Genomic DNA, 21,774 nt, shown 5'->3' on the forward strand with positions numbered 1-21,774 from the left:
ATTCATATAAAACATGATTTTCATCCCACTGAGTATAACTTCCCCATTATACACTGAAACATGTCCATGTACCACTGGTTTCAGCATCCCTTGCACTTTGTTTTCTATGTAACAGCCCACTGACAATGCACCCAGTGTGGGATTTACTGTAAAAAAAAAGATGTAGTGTTGCCAGTGTATCTCAGGACTGAGACGAATTTGACGATCTCACAAGGCAACAGTCACCAGTTATGAGTGATGCAGGCTCTCGGCGGGCCAATGGGCAATAAAATACATCAGCATTCCGAGTTTCCTCAAAATTGGACCAGTGATGTCAGTTAAGAGTCACTTCAAGTGTCAAATTTTGACACCAACAGAGCAAACTATAAGATATATGAACAACAAGGCATTGATGGGTCATCTTACAGGGATAACTCTTAAATCTGCATCACGACCGCAGCCTCGACAGAAAAAGCTTTCTTAAGAACATCCCACGGTTTACCTTTCGGACAGATGTCGGTGCAGGGGATGCACATTTTGATGCGGTTCTCCTCCACTTCCATCTTGTTGCTGGGACACGCTCTGACGCAGGAGCTGTGGTCCACCACGAAATTATCTGACGGCAACACAGAAACAATGTTCGCGTCAGCCGACTTTTGCTCCGCTTGTTTCACAGCGTACAGGAAGTGATGATAAGTGGTATCACACATCCCATTTTTATGGTTTAACCATGCAAAATCATAAAAAGCAAAGTGTAGCATTAACTCGTCGAACAATCTCTCTAATGGCGAGAAAATGGATCGTATTTTAATCACATTTGTATAATGATCAAAACTAATGGTCTAGGCCTGTATTGCTTAGCAAAAGCAATGAATCAAGTCAGCGCTTGGTTGCGGCAGTGGAGAAGTGCAACTGGTGTGTGCTCATTTGATGATCAGTGGAACCTGAATATGCAATCTGGCGATGTAGCTTGACTTTTAATGCATGCTCGCTGAATTACTGATGCACTCTTGACTCCACAGTCGTGAAAGGCAGAACTAAGATTTGCTTTCTTTTCAGCTGCCAGAAGCCGACAACAGATGGTGAAACAACTCGTTGATTGAGATACACAATTTATTTATGTTTGGGTAATTTATCTTGACTTGAAATAATTGTCTGGAGTCGTATTTCAGGATGGAGAGAGGATAAATGCTTCAATCGACACCAGTTCACAGGCTATAAAACTAAATTATGAGCATCATAATGAGTATCTTTGTTCTTGCAGGATCATGTTACAGTAACTATATCTTGGATGCATGCAGCAAAGCATTTTGTTTGCTTGCAGCTGGAAGCACACTTACGTGGACATTTCTTCACACAAAAAGCTCCATAGGTGTACTTGGCTCTGGGGTTGTGCTCCAACTGAAAAGATGTGGGGTTGTACACAAATGGCTGAGGGCACTGGGTCACACATGCTCCGCTGTCGTTGAAATTGGTGCAAGCCTGCAGAAAGCACAAAACGCAGTCAGATGAAGGCAGAGGACACTGGGAAGACTACCAATGAGGGGATGCGAGGACCAAAACCTAGCAAGGTAAGGCGAGGGGGAGGTGTTTTCTCACATAAGTCACAGTGAGTGAAACAGTATTACAGCAGCATTTCATTTTTAACATCGGATCGTGACATGTGCATCATGCAGCCGTCCCTTGTCTCTTTGAAAGCCAAATGGGAGAAAAATTGGAGCCATTGATCCACAGCCATGATGTAAATGGGGAAATGTTTCCCCATAAACCTCTTAAGTGTTTTGTCGTCTGTGGCCACAGGCTGAAACGGCAGTAATTGAATTGGATGAGCCTTTCTGTGAATTACAACTACAATATCATCCCTGTCAGCGTGCGTGCATGCGTGCGTCGCGCACGGGTTTTCGCGAAATACGAAGAACTTGAGGTGATAAAAGGGATACTAATTGGAGCACTGAATCACCAATTTGTTCTTTGAAGAGCGCTGCTGCATTACAATTTACAGCCCCGCAAAATGACAAACAATTTATCAGCCGGTAAACAAAGTGGATCATTTTCGGGCGGGGAGGATGACAAACAGATGTTGCACTAAAGACGTGGACACGTGGAATGGAGGATGATGCAGGTCTTTGGATGTGTGTGTGTGTGTGTGTGTGTGTGTGTGAGGCAGATATGAAGGAGAATGGAGGCAATATAAAAAAAAGAGTATGACAGAAAGTTAAGAAAGAGAAGGAGGAAGTGATAAAGCGGGCGCAAGTGTGTGTGTGTGTGTGTGTGTGTGTGTGTGTGTGTGTAATCTGACGTACGAAGCAGTCCGTGTCCTTGGGGCCTGAGCAGCCACCGGCACACTCGCGATGGCAGCAGTCGCTGACGTAAGGCCCGAAGCATCGCCCGTCACACTGCTCTGCACACACTGTCTTTGTCACTGCCCAGGAAGTGAAAAGAGAGAATTTTAAAGGTCTGACACAGACATATGCGCACATTCACACTCATGAAAACCCGCCAATACCACCGCCTTCAACCTTCCTCTCACGTTACGGGTGCGCGCAAACATCGTCAAGCAGAAACAAATTAGGGGCTTCAGCAACCTAAAGGTCGCACAGCTGGGTTCGTGCCCGCAAGGTCACTTGCTTGAATGCCCAGACGGACTTTAAAAACACGGAGAGCGCTGTCTCCTCTCTGAACGACTGCTCTTGAGGCGCCCCTGAGCGAGCTTCTCATCCCCCCAGCCCCTCCAGCCTCAGCTCAGACACCAGCAGCAGGCAAATCATGGTTGTTCTTGGCAGCCCCAAGGTATCGGTCTGACGTGGGACGTCGCTGGAGCGAGCTCAGTTGGTTTCCCTAGATTAATAAAGTTTGAAAAAAGTTCCATAGGACTAGACCTCACTGAGTCATCATGCTTGTGTTTATACACGGGTTTTTACAGCCAAGTGGACTGATCGGCCAAAGACACCTTCCAACTGTGCTGATAATTCCCAGAAAGCCTGGATCTGTTCATTGCTGTGCCAACTCTTATGGTAACCAGGGAAATACTTTCCTGCATTTAACCGCAAAACTTGAAAGGGAGCTGTATTAGTCGTTTTTTTTTTTTTTTTTCATAAAGTACTAACACTTGGATGTGGCTCGTACCTATTGCATCAAAGTTGCTCCAACACTTGTGCTAAATAACGGCCTCCCACACATTACTGGTACAGTAGGAGACACACCAGCCAGCGAGTCAGCAGGAGCTTCAAGCTGAGGCATTAAAAACTGCTGTGCTCACTCTCTGCTGTGCTGGAAACATAATGATGCAGCAGTGAAAAATACAGCGAGGCCCTGTAGTCTATGAAAAACAGGCCAGTCCGTCTCCCGATCCTGATGTCATGAATAGAAGAGCAGACCCGCAATCATACAGAACTAACATTTCCCGAGCGACCTGTTTCCTGTTTTATCTTTCCATTAGCTTCTTTTCTTTCCGTCCCCTTTTTTCGCTTGTTAGGTTGCTCGTCGACAACTCCTCTCGCCACAGCTGCATAAGATGTAAGACAATGAAAAACTTTGATTGCAATTGTGCATCCGAGTGCTTACTTGGATAATAAATCTGCATCAAATCAGATTATAGACTATTTTAAAGCAGACTGTGCAGGAGCTTCAGTTTTCTCAGTTCAGTAAATACAATGGGCAGAATTTAACAGAATTTTATTAGCCCGGACTTCAATGTCAATTTCTAGTGATTCACTACAGTATAAATACTGTTTCAGAGGTTTGTCCACTCAATGTCAGTTTACGCTCATTATTTGAGGGCTTAAGGAAATCGTTCAGCATTTTGGGAAATACACTGATTCCCCTTTTTTGCTGGGAGGGACTTGGAAATATTGAATCAGCCTCGCGTTTGTGTGCTCCAGCAGGGACGCAGTTAGCCGAGCTTAACATAAAGACAGGGCAAAGAGCACTCTCGGCTCTGTCCAAAGTTTAAATAAATGCCTGTTTATCAACACATTTAATGAACACAGATCACATATGGATGTTTTCTCTGAGAGTGAGATGAGAAGACTGATATCAGATGTGTGCTTTAAGTACAGTGCTTGCTAAGCTAGGCTAACCGCATTCGAGCTCCATCTCTGCACTCGCTGTCAAACTTTCTCATCTCACTCCATGCAGGAAAGTGAATTTCTCAAAATATTGAACTATCTCTTTAAGCCCGTATCTGTAATGACCTATTAGTCACACCCTAGTTAGCGGGCCCGTGGCTCACTGGAGTAATTGCAAGCGTGTGTGTGCGTGCATACTCACAGGTTTGACACTGATCTTCCTGATGGCCCCAGCAGCGTCCGTTGCATGAGCGATGACAGCGTCTGCCTGCAGAACACACACAGACACAGACACACACACACACACAAAGGGGCTGTGCATCAGACAACTCCTCAGCAAACTTCAGATGTAGTTTAGGCACAAACACGCATCAAGCCACAGCGCCCTCGCACAGCAAATGCCTAAACGTCCACTCACGCACACCCTTAAAACCTCCCCGACTGGTGACAGTGACAGATCTGTCGAATCTCCTCCGCTCATCCGACAATAGACCCACAGTCATTGTGGCGACTTGTGGCCTGTAGAGAACACAAGCATGAAAGACAGGCTTCTACTCCCTTCCGTCAAGCGCTTGCACAGGCGAAGTGGGACGTGACAGAGAACTCGCAGCCTTCATCTGCCAGTGGCCCATCATCAAGACTTAATTGACTATGGGTTAATTACAGAGTAAGTGGAACGGTGCAGCAGACTGTCACCCGGCCCCTTCAACCACTCCCACTGTGGGGTTGTTAATGTTAAATACTGACTACGGCTTGGCAAAGGCCCCCAATTTGGCAACCTCAACTCCCACACGCTCTCTTGTCATTTTTTTGGCCCACCTCCTCTGTTCTTTGTTGCTTTTCATCCTCCTCCTCCTCCATCAGCGCCGACTAATCAACAAAACAGCAATGTTTTAAACGTATTGTACTTAAAAGTGTCTCCTCAAACCTACTTCAGAGCAACCAGCTTGTCTAACTCTCTGCTGGTGTCGCGAGGCTGTGCGGATTTTGTTCTGCTCGGTCTGCAAGCAAAGAAAGGTCATCATGCCTTTTCATCAAAGAATCTCTCAACATTTCCCCCACTGTCCGTGCCTTTGCTCGTTACTTGGCACCTCAGCTGTCCCTATTGTTCACCCTGACATGTTTTGATACTGAGGGCCCAAAGAAACTTCTTTGCTTTCCCTGTCACTCCCTTAAAATGAGCAAGAGGCTCATCCATAAATGCGCAGAAAAGTTTGAGAGAGTCTGTCTTTAACAGCCAGTTCTTCTGACACAGAATGTCCGCCGGATAGCGACGCCTGTTATGTCCAAAGCAGGGGGAGTTGAGGGACTGCGGGGACCACGGAGGAAGGGGGATGTGGTGGGGGTGGGGGTGGGGGGGGACCAGGGGAAGTGGGCAGCTTCAAACCAGCTGTCAGATTCACTGAGATTTAAAAAGAGCTCAGCAGACAGCAGCTCCATGGGCCTCGCTGCACAGCCGTGACCATACCACTACAATGGAAAGGTTCACACGTTGATCTAACGCTATGTGATTTCGCTTCCAAATGACCGCCAGGCAAACAGAATGAATAAAAAGGGATAGGGCATGGCTGCTGCTGCTGGTGCGGGGAGTGTGCGTCTGTGCGTGTACTTTGACAGTATGTTGGCATGGGGTTTGCCTTCACAGATTTCACATTTTCACAGATGATACCTAAAAAAAAAAAAGGATTCCAAAGTTACTGGTTGTACTGGTTTCCACACACGTGCCGTACTCACATCCGAGGTTGCTGTTGTTGGATGGCACCACCAGCAGCTCAGCCTGAGGGTTCTTGATGATGTCACGCCAATGGATGGTGTCTGCATGGCACAGGAATTTGTTCTGGTCAACGTAAACACCCCCATTCAGTATCTCTGCACAGGGAGGGGGAAAAAAATGATAGAGAAAGAGAGGAATGAGCACATAGCCAAGGATATACAGCACATGTACATGATGGCAGAAAATCAATACTTCAAGGTTAACTCCAATCCTTTGTCTCAGACTACCATGCTGCATAAGGTGTTCCCTGAAGTGCATCTGAGCATGAAGATAAATGCTATTGACAAATGCACATAGTAATTCAATGCCAGATCCAAAGACAATGATGTTTCAGAAAGAACCACTCCGCATAAAATAAGTAAATGGATTTCACGACGTAAACAAAACAGCCTCGCATCTGAAAAGAACTCTGAACTTTACAGCAGTATAATTTCCTCATTATGCGTCGAGTATTAAATAATTTCATTTGGCTTGAGAGTTAATGAGTTTGAATGTCACTGGAAGATATCAGATACTTGTTGTGTTGATTAAAACTGAAATAGTAAACTGGAGTGGATATACAGCTTTCCAATCCTTATAGAGGGATACTGAAATTAGTGTTTATTAAATTAAGCCTGGTTTCAGTGGGATTCCTGCTATAGGTAAAGAGCTCAGGGGGTTTAGATGTACTGTATTTACATCTTGCATCTCGTTGATTTCTTGGGGTAGAGTGGAAAAATAAAGTGCTTTTGGAACGTGTTCAGTTTTTTATTGTTCCACTATTATCTTCAATGGCTCTCTCTTGGCTCACAACAGGCCCGAATCATCAAACTGACGGAGACAAAATAAGGGATCACAGTTCTCTTGACCTACTCTGCATCCCTCCATCAAAGCGAGAGGCAAAGCACCAAAGACAAAGGCGGCCTCCTCATCCAGCATTTGCTTAATAGCAAAAATATGTTTCTTTTCAAGGACCAGTGCCCTTAACAGATGCCTGCGCATGGAGTATGATAATAAATTCTAATCTCTCGGCCGGTTACTAATCCAGGTTTTGGATATGAACACAGAATGAAATGATGCTGCAGTAATCCCCCCCTCCCAAGCTGTGACCTGTGATAGAAGAGAAACAACAGCCCTCCATCAGTGTCTCTTCCTCTCTGGGACTCCAGCTGACTGTATTATTTAACCTAGTTGAGGGATTTAGATACAATCACCTTGCATCTCTTTCTCCTTGAATATGAAGTACTTCCATGAAAGTACTTGTCATAATAAATGAAATTTAATATTAAAAAAAAAGTAACAATGTGGTTCACATCAGGGCTGGATTAGCTGAAGGTAAAGAAGGGTATTATCTCCCCAGGCAGATTATTAACAGCGTATGAGTTATGTGGACGATTCAGCGGCTGAGAAGCACACGCAGGAAGCTAATCATTGCCATCCGACACCCTGATTAAGGAAGTGGGCCTTGGTAGAGACGGGGACATTTATTCAAAGCCCTCTTAGAGGTGACATAGCGCTCCGTCTGCCCGCTGAATGGCCTACAGCCGCGGCTTCATGTAATCATGTTCCCGTCACAATGGACGATTTATCAGGGGGGTGTTCTGCATTCATGGGTGGTGAGTGAAAAAAGGGACAGGCTGTGCTTCATTCAAATAATATGTGGACTGCATTGACAGCATGCTTTGATGCCATTTAAAAATACTAATGAAATAAGCAGCCATCCATTACCCACTCGGCAGATTTCTGACATTACTGACAATGCATTGAACAGGCATATAATTATCTACAGGGGATCTGCGTGTTTCCTTTAACCCATCGCCAGATTATAGTCTGATTTCCCTCAGGTCACCTTGACACAATACAGAGCACCACTGTAAAGCGCCTCTTCAGTCCTCAAAAGATCCTCCGACAAACAACAGACAAAGGTCAACTCGGAACATATCCACAGTCTGACAGAGGAAGCAATTTGAATTTCGCTCACTGTAGTCTGGCTGAACCAGGCGTCTCTTTGGGAAAGGTGTATTTTCAACATGATGTTGGATAAGAGCTGAGGATTTCTAATAGTTTGGCGAAGAGTTTTGTTCGTTTGCAAAAATAGCAGAACTGGGGATGTGACAACTGGCTGTGTTAGGAGACACAGACAAAGAAGTTGGACTAGGGCGCAATTACAGTATGAAGACATGCCTCCGCTATCAAATTTTAGCATTTTGTCTGTATTATCGAGCGCATGGTCTTCATTTTAGTGGAATAAGTGGGCATACTGAGACGGAAATATGAAAATGAAGGCTCCATGGGGAGCATGATTTCATGACACTGTTGCTGAAATGTGCCAGAGATAATGCACTTGATTTAATTTTGACTTTGGATAAATGGACCAAATTCCAGAGCTTTAAGCGAATTAAGCGAGACTAGAACTGATACACACTGAAAAAGAAAAACAACTAAAGCGATCGAAATATTGTTTCTCACAGTCCCACAGTGTGTGCACAAATATATCGCAAAAACAAACAACGTACACAGACAGCAGCGGAAACCATGGACATGTAGTAGTTTAAGTGGCGCCAAAGATGTAAACAGCCATCATGAGATTTGCCATTTAAAAGTTAAGACTTTTAAGACAAAATAAGAAAGCATTTTTGAAGTCATAATTTCTACACTTGAAGCCTTTAAGGTATGACAGATATAATCCATTTTGCTGTTTTATGGGGAGCCGTCTTTCTGTTCAACCCGCCCAGCACTGTCCCAAATGCTCTTTTAAGTGCCTGTGTCCAGATCCCCCCTGCTCGCCGCAAGACAAATTGCCACCTCTTCTGTCCATCTCGGCAAGGGCACTAACTCTTGGAGTGGGATGACAAGCCTGTATCGGGCGGTCGTTCATTAAGGTGCGAGAGTCCTGCAACCACCGCCCTCCCCTCCTTTCCGCTCCTCTCCAGTACCCCCCTACACCCGTCCATGCTTCGATCTTTCCATCAGGAGAGGGAGATCTACAGCCGACCAACCGCCACTGCACCCCCTCACCCACCTAATTCCCCTCACCCTCCACGCTGCTGTGAATTACGAGGTAGTCATAAAAGCTATTGTCCTGCATCAGAGCAAAGGGGGAGAGGGGGTGGAGGGGTGAGAGATAGAGAGGGCAGTGGGAGAGGGAGGGAAGAGGGATATGAGGAGAGAGAGAAGAGGTTATTGCTAAGTCTAACAAAATTAATTATGATGCATTTTTTTTTTTTAATTTAAAGTAATAATTTCCAAACCTTTTACATAAATAGACTACACCGAATTTTACTGGTGCTGCTCTATAAAGCGGGCGTAACGTCCCTGTGATTTGTTCGTAAAAGCTTTTTGGGTTGCAGCTCTGGATTCGGCAAGTGGTGTGGTATAGTCACTGGATCTGCAATTTATGATTTGCTGCAACTAATGTCTCGACTTTCCACTCTTTTGCAAAATCGTACATTTAACGGGTGCCTCAAGTGAGCGCCACAGGTCAAGTCCAACCATTCCAAGGAAAGACTGCTTCGGATCAAAGACGTTGAGAGATACACTTCTGTTTGACATTTGCACTGAAATGTTGGGATCTGCTTGATTTTTCGTTCTGAAAGGCTGTTGGTAGCACACGATGCAGCCCATACTGTACAACGTTAAGCGTCTGCTACATTGCTTGCAGTAATTCCACACAACCATAAGGAGCTTTGCAAAAGCAGTGTTTGTTGTTCATTCAACTTCTATTGATTATTTGAGCTAAAGATGAGCAATTTTGGAAACATCTTAAATTACCACTGACTGCAATCCTCACTGCTTTTTTCAATTCCTGCACTTTTGATGGCCACTTGACTGAAAAATAAGCCTTGATGGACCTTGCAGCCTTTTAAATGGACTAATATGACACAAAAAAAAAAGCTCCCATCTTCCCTTTTGATAGTCTGGACATTGGACCAAAGCAGTTATTTCCGCCGGGTGCTTTGCTGGGTGACAAAGTCGATGCCGTTTTATGCGTGTATGTAGTAGCTGAGGGCTCCGCTGCCATATGCTCAGGTCATGTTTGGTTCACGACAGTCTCTGGTGGAGCATTTTGCTACATCTTGGCTATGAAACAAAGTGTCTCGCTGTGGTGGAGGGGAAAAGGAAATCTCACCAAGCGAAAGTTGGACTGTCGTGTAGAATTAGGGATTAGATTTGATGTGGAACTGTGCAGTGGGATATGGGCTGATCACTGGTGGAGAAGATGATTGGGAGAATACTGTCACATAAAGCTGAATAAATCAATGAATGACTTTATTTAATGGAACCACTCATGAAATGCATTTACTGACTACTGCCACATTGTCAAATCCTATCAATGCCACAATTGTAACCCCGTATGCAGGGGCTTTATTGCTAAAAATCACATAAATGGGGAAAATTCGATGAAAACAATTTAAAACTAACCTGAAATTAACCGAAAGCCAGTTACAGCAAGCTGCAACCTGCTTCCCATCACAAACAGCAAATCACACTTGTACCTTTTCAGCCTCATCTGAACTGGAACGTACCACTCGCTTAGGCAGGAAGAGGGGTGAATTAAACAAGGGTGCACGTACAAAGTCTACACGATAATTGACAACGACGTGATGGAAATTAGATTTGCCACGCCAGGGTTAACCTGCTGTCGCTGTTGATGTCTGAAGGTAAACATGAGCAAATCAACTTGGCGATACAGTCGAACTGGTCTCCCCTTCCCTCAGGTGCTTGACAGTGGCCCGTGGCTGCTTTGAAGAGGCAAGCATCCCTACCTGTTTTCAATATCATTAAACAAGCAGATGACCTGCAACGAGATGAAAGGCACAGTCAGTGCTGAATTTGCTCCTGCATTCATTTATTCCTGACCTGTTGCTAAGTGATCGTGTCATGTTTTCCTCAAACACAAATTGATCTTTCAGGTGCAAAAAATGTGACACTCTTAAATGGCAAAGCTCGAAAAGTGTTTGATCGGAAGCTTTTTGATTCACGCGTGGGATGCTGCCATTAACCTTCCATATCAGACGGTTTTGCTACACAGATAGCAGCATCTATGCTAACGTCCTCAAACAAATTCATCTATCCCCGGTTATTCTGATGGTTTCTTGATCAGAAATTAGTAGAACACAAATACAGCTCCACGACTGAAACAAGCCTGTGTGCTGCAAGTAAAGTTGATAAATTAACTAATTAAAGGGCAAAACGCTGGTCTTAAATTAATGACTTAACACTTGAGGAAACTTGATAATGTTGGGGAACAGGATAAGGAAGTAACCTTTTCACACCCGTTGCGTTACAGTTATATTAAACATTTTGCAATCAGTTTTGCACAGAAGAAACAGAGGGACCAGCGTTGGCTGTAATTTCTAGATTGCTGACATTACAGCGCAAAGACAGAGTGAGAGTGCCCTGACAATGTCCCTGTGACCCTTGAGTGATGATGCTGAGCTATAAAAAGAAATAAAGGCGCCAGATTTTGAAAGGGATCATTTTTAAATTAAAAAAAAAATTAATTTGGAGAGATAATGTGGTATAAGATTTCTTGCGGATATTCATTTGTATTGTGCGTCACACGTCCCTCAAAATAGAGACTGAGCCAATCAGTGCATAGATTGTAAAGGAAGCAAAAATTATCCCTGTGCCAAGCTGCCTTTTCAAGCCAATTAAGTTCATTTTACTGTCGTTCAGCAGAGCGAAGAGCCCCTATTTTGAAGTAGTTTCTAGGCAATGATGGCCCCAGCACCAATCAGTGGCCATAGCTCCATAGGGAGCCTGCTGATGAGCTTTCATCAGTGCTGCTAGCCACTTGTCCCACATCTCTTTCTCTCCCTAATTATGCTGATGAATAAGGCCGTAATAGTGATCCGTCCTCGACTGATGAGTCCATGCGTTTGCCGTTATTGTCTTGTCTCGGGGGCGGGCGTGTCACATATCACACAACTCAAGCGGAGTGCGTTCAGGCCATCCACTCTGCTCTTTTTTATTAGGATCATCTCTCCAGCCTTGTCATCATCCACCCCGCAACCACCCCTCAGACCCACCCATCCCCTCCCGAATGAAATGCACTTTCTCACTCCAGTGATGGGCTGACTTGCTGAGCACGGGGAACCGAGAAATCGAGATGATCACTCTTTCTTTCCACAGTTGGCCTGCCTTCTTTTTCTCAAGCCACACCAGCACACAGGCAAACACGGGAAAGCCCTTGGATGCGCATGCAAACATAAAAAAAAAAAAAAGACAAATTGCACTTGTAATCAAGTACCTCTAAAATTCTCATGTGAACGTGTGAAGCGCTGCACTCAGACATGCAAAATCCCTGTGATAAACAGCTCCTGTCCGATAGCGAAAAGCATCTTGGCGCTCTGTTGCATTAGGTCGGCAAAGCCTCGCATTTGTAGGCAGAGCTGGAGAGTTAAGCTGAAGCTTTACCTCTTAAATGCCAATTAATCACTGAGAGCTTGAGAGAGAAACGCAGAGAGCCCCAAGGGAAGCGCCTTGTAATTTTTCCTTTTTTTGTTTTCCAAAAATAAAAATGAAGCCTTGATAGAAATTCCAGTAAGATCCACTGTAGCGCCAATTAATGAGACATGATTGGAGAGTTAATGTTCTTCATGCGTACATACTGTTCATTTACCTCAACTGCAGAGGGGGCTTTATTTGAAACAAGCTAAAAACAGGTTTTACCTCTAATTTCCCTCTTCTACAAGTACTTTTCAACATAATTCACTACACAAGATGCCATGCTGTCTTCAAATTTGCTCCCTTTTAACTTGCTATTGCTGCAACACCTCTATGTTCACCAGTTATTCATAAATTCAGGACAATGTACATGTACATTACATTCCTACTTTGAGGTTTCGCTGCTCTCAGTAAATTTCATAATTTCCTGGTCGACTTTTTAATTAAAATAAATATAAAACATTTTCACACACTCTAATCTCCATTTAATTATGTACACGCTGTTGGTCGTAGCAGACCTTTGGGTGCACAAGGCAAACGCATGATGAAAGAACACCGTGAATACTATAAATAGACATTCAGGTAATTGGTCCCAGTGTAAAACATCTTTGTATTCTTGTCACATGCTAGTTTAGTCCTCCAGCACCGAGCGAAGCCCGTGAGCCAGGCTGAAAGGTGGAAATCTGAGCTCTCTGATACTCTTAATGTGAAACCTCTGCAGGAAGTCTTGAGAATCGCTGACAGCTGCTTAACACAAACACGAAAGGTGAGGACATTTTAAGCAAATGGAATAAATTAGAGTGAGAATAGATAAGGGTAGTAATGATGCACTGAATTAATACAGTGTAGATTATTGTGAATTAAGCATGTCAGCCAATTAATTTCATGTGTGTTTATTTTTATTTTATTTTTTTAATGCGGCCTTTATTGGGGACCCAGCAGGCCGAGGCATCGCTTGAAGGCTGGCTTTTATTTGCGAATTTACGGTATGTGTGTAAGCTCCTTGCAGCCATTTACATGCATCAGTTCCCGGTGCTCTGTGTGGCCTGTGACACAGCGCAGACAGCTGGCATGACAGAAGGTGCCGAAGTGGGGAATGAAACAAATTGCCTTCATTTTCTTAGAGTGCAACCTCTTCAGGGAACACCGATGAACATTACGCCACCGAAACCGCAACAAATCTGCGACTCAGGAAAATAATGACTCGCATGAGAGCCAATGAAGTAAAGTTAGAGGAACAGGGAGACGGAGAGATTGTGTGATGCGTTAGCTGTCCTCAACAGCAATTTCTCTCAGATAATAATGTGTTTAGGATAAACATTGATAGAAATGACTGTTCTTCAAAAAAAAAAAAAAAGAGCTTAGTCTTCCAAAAACAGGCTACAGAAAACAAGAACTCCACTCAAGCTGCCTTACTCTAAGCCAACCGGCGTCCGTCCTGAAGTATTCACAAAGCACTTTGAACTTCACACACACGTACGAGGCAATGAGAGAGCGCTGCAACGGGATCAGTCGAACCGGGGGAACAATAAAGAGCTGAGTTCCCCACACTAGTGTAAAAGTCTCTTTCATCTTATGGCTGGAATGCCCACATTACACTGTCTTGAATGGACTACGCTCAAGAAGAAAGAGAACAAAGAGACGTCCTGTTAAAAAAAAAAAGAAAAGAAAAGAAAAAGACACACATACAAGTGTTGCAAGTGGGAATTCTGAATGAGGAGAGGAAGTTTGTGCGTGCATCAACGGGATTGTTCAGTGGCGCTGTGGGTGCGTCGGGGACGGCGCGCGCGTGTGGTTGTTTCTGGTAAATCGGGCCAAAATAAAAACTCGCCGTAATTAAAATTTAGTTGCGGATTTCACTGCTCGGCCAATTTACAGCGAGACTGAGAAATCCAACAATTTGCGGTGAAAACATGACTGGAAAACAAGCAGTCAATCCCTGAGGAAACCCTCTGTGTTTAATTGTGAAGCACTCCAATGTACAGTGCCTCCAAGCATGTTTACTCTAAAGAGGAGAAAAAAGGAAAAAAAAAAAAATAAAAAAATAACAGAAGCTGTTGAGAAAGTAGCTGCTTAAGTGAAAACGACTTCTCAAATCCCATGAATAACTGTTAAGTCTCCAGACTGCAAACAAGCCGCTGGTAGATAAATGGCTGCAGATCGCTGAGATAATAGAGACAGAAAATGGCAACTAGTTTGCCTCGAGGCACGAAAAGGCAAAGCATCAGCAAAACGGGGGGTTTGGTGCTGCGAGTGACCAAAATGAAATGAACTTTTCGGAGCGCAAAGTGGGTAGTGTGGTGCTTCTTTCCGGTTGGAGACACATCTTAGTCCTGCAGTTGCTCATTTTTATAAAGAGCTGCATTATTCACGCGCCTAAAAAGCTGTCAAAGGGGTGCGCCGCGTTTTATAAATGATACAGTCCTTACAAGCAGATCCACAGTGGCTCAGGGCCTCTGACTTGAGGAGAACTTATCTGATCTTCACGGAAAGGCGGAGGTGGGTCTCCAGAGTCCCGTTTCCCCACTTCTCCATTATTAGCTCTGCCAGCCAAAGAGATATTGTGCTCGGTGACAAATGGGAGAGGAGCGTTAGGGCGCAGACAGTGCGGGGGAGGTCCCCTCCAACCCCCCCCCAACACCTCCTCTCCCACGATCCGGAGCGCCGCTGCCGCGTCATCCCCGATAACCATAATTGTGTTTTAAAGCCCCTGATTAAATTTCGCAGTCTCGAATGATATTGTTTTGCGATGAATCCTTATGAAAAACGCTTCACATTAGGAGATTATGTAGGTGCTGGAGGAGGCAGCTCAAAGGTGGAGGCGGAGATGACACTGGGTTTTTTTTTGTTGGTTTTTTTTTTACTTCTAAAGCTTCAATGGATGCTAAATGAATCCCTGCCATCACTCTTCCTCTTTTCCTCCACCCACTCTTGCTCCACCCGTCATGCTCCCTCTCTGTCTTATAAACACACAAGCAGACATAAACACTCCTGCTCTCCTTTGGTGAGCTTCCTCACTCTCCTTCCTTCTCTTACTAAAATACAGCCACAGGCATGCAGGTTACACAATAATTGTAATTAGGAAAATTTCCACAGACGTTTGGATCCAACATAGTAAATAAAGAAAGCCTTCAAAATTGAAATAAAGGGGTTAAAACATGTATTCGAGTGTCAATCTCCAAACTTTTGCCTGCCTCATTGCTGTCATAATGTAAGTCTCCCCTCCGACTGTCACTGTGCCTCGAAGGGAGGCCGATTTTTGTACATTTTTTTTTAGAGGTGACACAAAATGCAATCAGGGCGAATGAGAAGCCAGCAAATTCAATAATGGAGGCAAATGAAAATGGAACTGGAGACTCTGCACTTAAGGCGGGATGGGCTCACAGCCCTAATAAGCCCTCTTCTGTCACCGCTTCCCTGCATCTAAATTAACCAGAGGCCCTCCAATCAGCGCAGGCAAACAAAAGAGCCAGCCAAAGAGACGGGAGCGCTGCTGAATGCTAATCAAGGTAACAAACGGCAGTGGTCGTCAATGATCAACAATGATGTGAGGGAATGTGTTGGCGGGGGGATTAGTTGGGAATCTGTTCACTCCCAGCTATTAGCAGTTTGTTAAGAATTAAACAAAATGCAGTTTACAAGCACTTGAAATTTCATTTTTGTTAAGTTAGGAAACTGGACAGCTTTGAAAATCAATGAAAATCAAAAGCTCAAAAAAGCCACAGTTGTGCAAAAATAAAAAAAAAAAGGAAAAAAGAAAAAAGAGCACTTTTACCAGTCATGGAGTTTCTGAAGTTTTATACTGAGCTTTTAATAGGTCTCAGTGACCCTGAGGTCAAGCAACTCACTCATCAAATAAATTGCCAGGTCCAGTCTCAAAGTACAAACAACCCCAGAATTGCTGCCCCATGTTGTTTTTTCGACAACAGCAGTGACAAGTTGTTTTACAGTGGAGTTACCTCGACAGTCGGTCCACTCTCTGCTCTGTTATTGTGCTGGAAATAGTGTTTTGGTACAATTGCCCAAGCTTGGAACATCAAACTAAAATTTAGAGGGTGCTATGAATGGACCATGGGGGAGCCATCAAGACAGTAAAACTGCTGAGCAGCTTTGCTCATAACCTGAAATGTGGGCTATTATTAAATGTCCATTCTTGTGTCAGGAAACCAAAAAGGAAAAGGTTCCTTGGCAACTGGTGGCCCGCGGGCCACATCCAGTCCGCCGAAGCTTCCCACCCAGCCCACAGAACATCAATGAATTCAGAAAATGTGCACATCTAACGTCACTCACCAGCAGAACAGGCGCAACAGTCGGTCCTGAGAGTGATCCTCGATTAGCTAGCAAAGTTGTTGTTAATTGGGATTCAATCATTAGCGGTTGAACAGTGGGGTTTGTATTGAGCGCTGACTTCCTCCTTGGCAGAGGTCTGACAGCATTTTCTAGTTCAGTGTCTAGTTATCGTTATGGATTTACGCGTCTTTTAGGAGTCTGTTCGCACTGATATGGGCTATTAGGCCTTAATATATATATTTTTTTTGTATCTGAAAGTCTGGCCCTTGGACAAATGTAGTTGAGGAACCCTGCTCCATAGAGCCTAAATATGTGTGTGCTTTGACACCTGCAGTGCACAAGCATATACACACAAGCTGCTAGTCTGACACATTTTGTAATTCAAATCCGACTCATTACATAGTTTCATGCTTAAGAAGTGTCGAAAACAGTGCTAACCCTCTGCATTAAAATTGACACCTACAATGGGCTAAATGGGCAATTTGTCATTTGCTGGCACGGAGCTGCAGCACTCATCCCTCCGCTTGGGTAATTTGGGAGACACCGACACACACACACCAGCAAATCAGCTATGACCAGTAAATTGCCTCCATCTGGTTCTACAGTATATTTAGTGTGAGCTTCTGTGAGCCAGTCCAGCATGACTCCACTCCTCCCTTCTCCCGACTCTACCTCATGACTTCTTCAAGAGTCGCTGTGGACGGACATATTCATCAGCCGTAATGATTGGCTGCGCTCAGACACTCTAATGGATTTGGAGTTTGGAGTGGGGGTTACAAGACAGATCTCGAGAGGGGCTCGGACTGAGGCGGGGCACTTAAAAAAAATGTCATTAAATGCTCGGCAAAGTCAAACAGCTCGCGGACGCCTGGAGAGAGAATGCAGACGGACGCGGTGCAAAGCACACACCTTTCATTTTCCTTGAAGCGTACAAATATGTAGCAATGTCAGGAGGGTAGCATGTGCCTCATGGCCACACAAACAAGCAGCCGCTTTGAATATAATTACACTGTCAGAATGTCAGCCTTGCTTTTAGCTTCATGACATCGCAGTTTTGGAGTTATCAAATGTGTTTTAAGAAGGGTTTCACAACCAATTGTGGTCAACCGACTCCCTCAAACTGCAGATAAACATATAATCTTTCAATCAAGGAGAGTGGCTTTGACAGAGCAGTGATGTCCTGTGATGTGCCCGAAAACATCAGAGGCTGGTTGGTTTCGGCCCGAATAACACAAGTTGAAGTTTTGCTCTATTAAAGACCAAAACGGTGCTTACAGCTTGTGGCTCAGATCATTTAAAGAGGGGAACACAAGAGTCTGGTCACAAGTAATTCTAATCTCCCGATTAAATGAATTCAGCTCTAATGAGCAAGTTTGATGAAGTCACGGTTATTTGGTTTGATTAGGTGGGATTTCCAAGGGCTGGTGGGGTGGAAACGCTGACTCATTCAGCCTCACCACCCACCACTTTCACTCTCAACAGAACTGGGGAGTTTGAGCTTAATTAGACAGGAGGCCTACTGTTGTTTTTACCAGATAATGTTGGGTGAAATCTGAACGGGTGTCCGACTTTAACTTGTAATTCTTTCATTCCATAATTTTCAAGCCTTTTTTTCCTCAAAATTATTCCACTTTTGTATATCCACATTTACGATATATGCATGAATATATGAATATATTTCATAAATATTTGAGCTGCCAATATTTCAAGCTTGTGCCATTAAAGGCTCGGGTACTTATCATGAAATTAGCTTTTCAGGCGGAACATTTGCTTCACCTTTCTCTAACTTCCACATCGTAACCTCCTGTCCTTCACCCTAAACCATACATTTAGTCTGGAGCATGACATGATGAAATCACAGGTTTTGTGCTCTTTCAGGGTGACAGTTTGAGAGTGCTGCCCCGCTTTGCATTGAAGCCGTCAATGCTGCTATACCTGAAAAGACAGCTGTACAGTTCATAAAGCATTTCTCCTCTATCAACCATCCACCTGCAGGTTCGAAATTCCCCAGGGGGTATTATTATGGTCACTGCTCTGTAAGCTACAATATTGTTAGAACTGCTAACTTACATGCTTCCCATTTACTTAAACGTTACTGGTAGGCTTCCAAGCTGACCCACGCAAACTCCCTAAAGACATGATTTGACATTTAACACAGGACTGGGAAGTTGGGAGGTTTTTCACCTGCTATGTTCGACAGTATTATGGATTACGGACCATTACCACACACGGGGGGGTTCTGTCAGGTGTGTACGCGGTTCACTTAGCCAGGGTCAGCTGATACTGACCTACAGAACACAGCGCGTCAGCTGGTGGAAGTGAACCTTAACATCAAAGAATGGTGCACAAGGCAGCGGACACACTGCCCTGGGGGACTATTACCATTCCATTAGAGATCATTTAGCCCTCCTTCCAGACATGCCACAGCCACTAATGGAGACAAACCCTGTGCCCCCTGGGTCTTCTTGTCAAAGGATTTAAACAAAACACACCAACGGCAGCGCAGTGTCTGACAGCACAACACTGATAAAACTGAGCCCGGGTGTGGCATTACAATGACTTCTGGGTGCAAGAGTGGGGGAAAAAAAAAGGGAAATAAAGAGATGAGAAAATAAAGCGCGGAGTCAGACACGGCACCCTATTGTGCATCTGCATGTCGATGAATGTCACCTTTTTTTTTTCAATGAGATGTGCTTTGCTGTGTTATCTTATCTGCTCGTCAGAGGAGACACTGAGCAGCAACAGGCGGCAGGTTGTTGTGGTTCTTTTGGCTGGGCTATATTTTCTCCAGGTAACAACACAGCTGAGAGGACTCAGGCATGTGCAACAAAGATGATTTCCAACCTGGCTTGGCATGAAAGTTCATATCTAAGAAGCATCTGTGCAGATCTGTGGGTTGCATTGCATTACATAACACTGAGTGTTTCTCTCTCTTTTTTTTTCAAAAGGTAATACTGGTGCTGTAGTGTTTCAACACTCCCACAAAAAGGGGGGTAAAGATGAAAGAAAAAAAGCAAAACTTTATTTCACAAGCACACTGAAGGGCTCGCTTGCTTTGCACATCCACGACTGCAGCATTTTCTGGGCTAGCAAAGCAGCGTTTGAAGCTGGGAGATATGTTTTAATCATTTGGCGCCTTAATGATGACACTGAATTCATTATTAATGAGCCCCATCCCTCTACTCTTCCTCTTCCTCATAGCAGTCCGGAGTGAGAGTGGGTATTAGCATTAGCCGCTTTTGCTCTATTTGATCTTTCTGTAATTACACCACTTTTTGGAGATCACACCACAAGCTTTATGTTAAATAAAGAGGCCTTGCAAGTATTTTTTTTTAAATACATATTCCAAACACAATTATCATGGTTACTTTGCCCCCCGTTTCACAAGGAGGGACTTTTTCCTCAAACCTGAGTGAAATGTATATAAATAAAGCCAGATCCCTCTTAAGTGCCAATTTGAGATGAACGTCAGGTGGGAAAAAGTTGAAAACGGAGGCAAGCATAGATGCATAAAGAGGCAACATCAGTCAGCTGTCTTTGTGTGAGCCGCAGCGCTGGAAGACTCTCCTTTTAGGTGTGTGCCCTTTTTCAAATAAGGAGAGGGTATAATATCTTTGATGTGTTGGATCCTCATACTCTCCACTGAGGGGATTTACTGTACAGATCAAATTCAGCCTTTATGACACTTCTGAAACTAACACTTAAGAAAAGAAAAAATTGGTAATTCTCAGTAGCTGAGAAATCAAACTTGGGCGAGACTTTTTCTTTCCATTTCTGATTCTCCTAAAATTAAATCTAATCTATAAATGCATGCCTTGACACTGCTGTAGATATCAGTGTGATCTGGTCAAAGCCCTTTTGAATCCCTCCGGTCATCACTTTGTAAATCTCCTTAATCCCGAAGAAGAATCTCCATTTGTTTCGCTAATTTAGCCGAGCACAGTCAATGTGAAAACGAGAAACTGCTTAGAATGCTTGCGAGCCGGCAAATCAATAGTCATGCTCTAAAAAATGAAGATGCACATGGGGTTAATTATAATGAAGTCTATTAATCAATTCATCTCAGCAGCAACTGCTGTTGGTAATTTGGCCTAAATGCATTCAAAATACTCACAAAAACACTGCAATTAGCGAGACAGCAGTGGTAAATCATTAGCCTTAAATTAGGGGATGCTTAGGTTGCTTCCTGGCTGTGAAGCCACAGCAGTGTCACTGCAGTCCCAGTGAGCCTTAAGAAAAGTGAAACAGGTGAGAAAGGCAGAGAGGTTAGACGAGGAAGAAAGGGGATGGCAAGAACTGGTGCTTTGCTTTCTGCACACGGGCATGGGGAGGGGTTGCGGGGCATTGCTGCCAGATGGGAAGTTGGAGTCTGAGCTCTCTTTGGGGCATGCTGAGCCATTTGGCCCCCATCCAAATGGGCAATTTCACAGGATAGAAAAAAAGTATACAAAAAGAAAAAAAAAAAAAAGCTCACAAACATAGCAAAACTTAAGCAAGGGAAGAGAGGGGACTCTGGATCTGAAAACCATTTCATAGACGCCACCTCATCAGCTCTGAGAGTCTCGCAGCGGTTATTATCACCACTGCTGTGCAGCACAGAGTAATTAGCACTGCAGTGTCTAGCGAGCCATGTTATATGTATGCAGACAGTTCATGCGGCTGCCGATGTATGTGTTGAGTGTGTGTGTGTGTTATAGGTTATTAGGACTTACAAGGAGCTGCAGGAGCATCATAGGATGCAGCCGAACAAGTCGATATCAGAGGAGCTTCTTCAACACATATTACTATAAAGACTGCACAGCTGTATGTGTACTGACTGTACTGCACTGTGCACCACAGCCAAATTGAATTCCACGCTTTCTGTGGACTCCCACTGTGTAGTGAATCCACGGAGGGATAAAGCAGCACTGAAGCTGTTGTTTAATGTATTGTGAGCTGCGAGAACTACTGAACATATTCTCACCCGGGCACATACTGTACAACCCCTCTAGATATGGTGGTAGGCTGCGAAATGAATTCCAAATAAGTACATTTCATCATACATGAATTTAAGCAAATGTGCATGCGGCTTCCACATCATCAGGATGAAGGGAGAATAATCTGCTGGCCAAATGGTGAGCTGAGTTCACTGTATATTCCCTTTCGTCCCAGGCAGAGAAGTGGAGGGAATCAAGAGGAACAGCACTGATCCATATGCATGGTTGGATCTGGCTTAATTGCAGCACTGGGGTGCAC

General features: G+C 44.2%; 1 protein-coding gene across 3 annotated transcripts in view; it reads right to left on the reverse strand.

Annotated features, from left to right (window-relative positions):
- LOC143316243 (receptor tyrosine-protein kinase erbB-4-like) overlaps positions 1-21,774 on the reverse strand; it is a 229,845-nt gene that overhangs the window by 61,909 nt on the left and 146,162 nt on the right. For all 3 annotated transcript variants that reach the window (XM_076724092.1, XM_076724093.1, XM_076724091.1), the window contains exons 4-8: positions 5,781-5,915; positions 4,249-4,314; positions 2,283-2,401; positions 1,320-1,461; positions 482-595 (exon numbers count right to left, since the gene is read on the reverse strand). In XM_076724092.1, the coding sequence (XP_076580207.1) occupies positions 482-595; positions 1,320-1,461; positions 2,283-2,401; positions 4,249-4,314; positions 5,781-5,915 (576 nt within the window). The remainder of the gene's footprint in view (positions 1-481; positions 596-1,319; positions 1,462-2,282; positions 2,402-4,248; positions 4,315-5,780; positions 5,916-21,774) is intronic.

The sequence above is a fragment of the Chaetodon auriga genome, chromosome 23, assembly GCF_051107435.1.
Source record: "Chaetodon auriga isolate fChaAug3 chromosome 23, fChaAug3.hap1, whole genome shotgun sequence".
Taxonomy (NCBI): Eukaryota; Metazoa; Chordata; class Actinopteri; order Chaetodontiformes; family Chaetodontidae; genus Chaetodon; species Chaetodon auriga.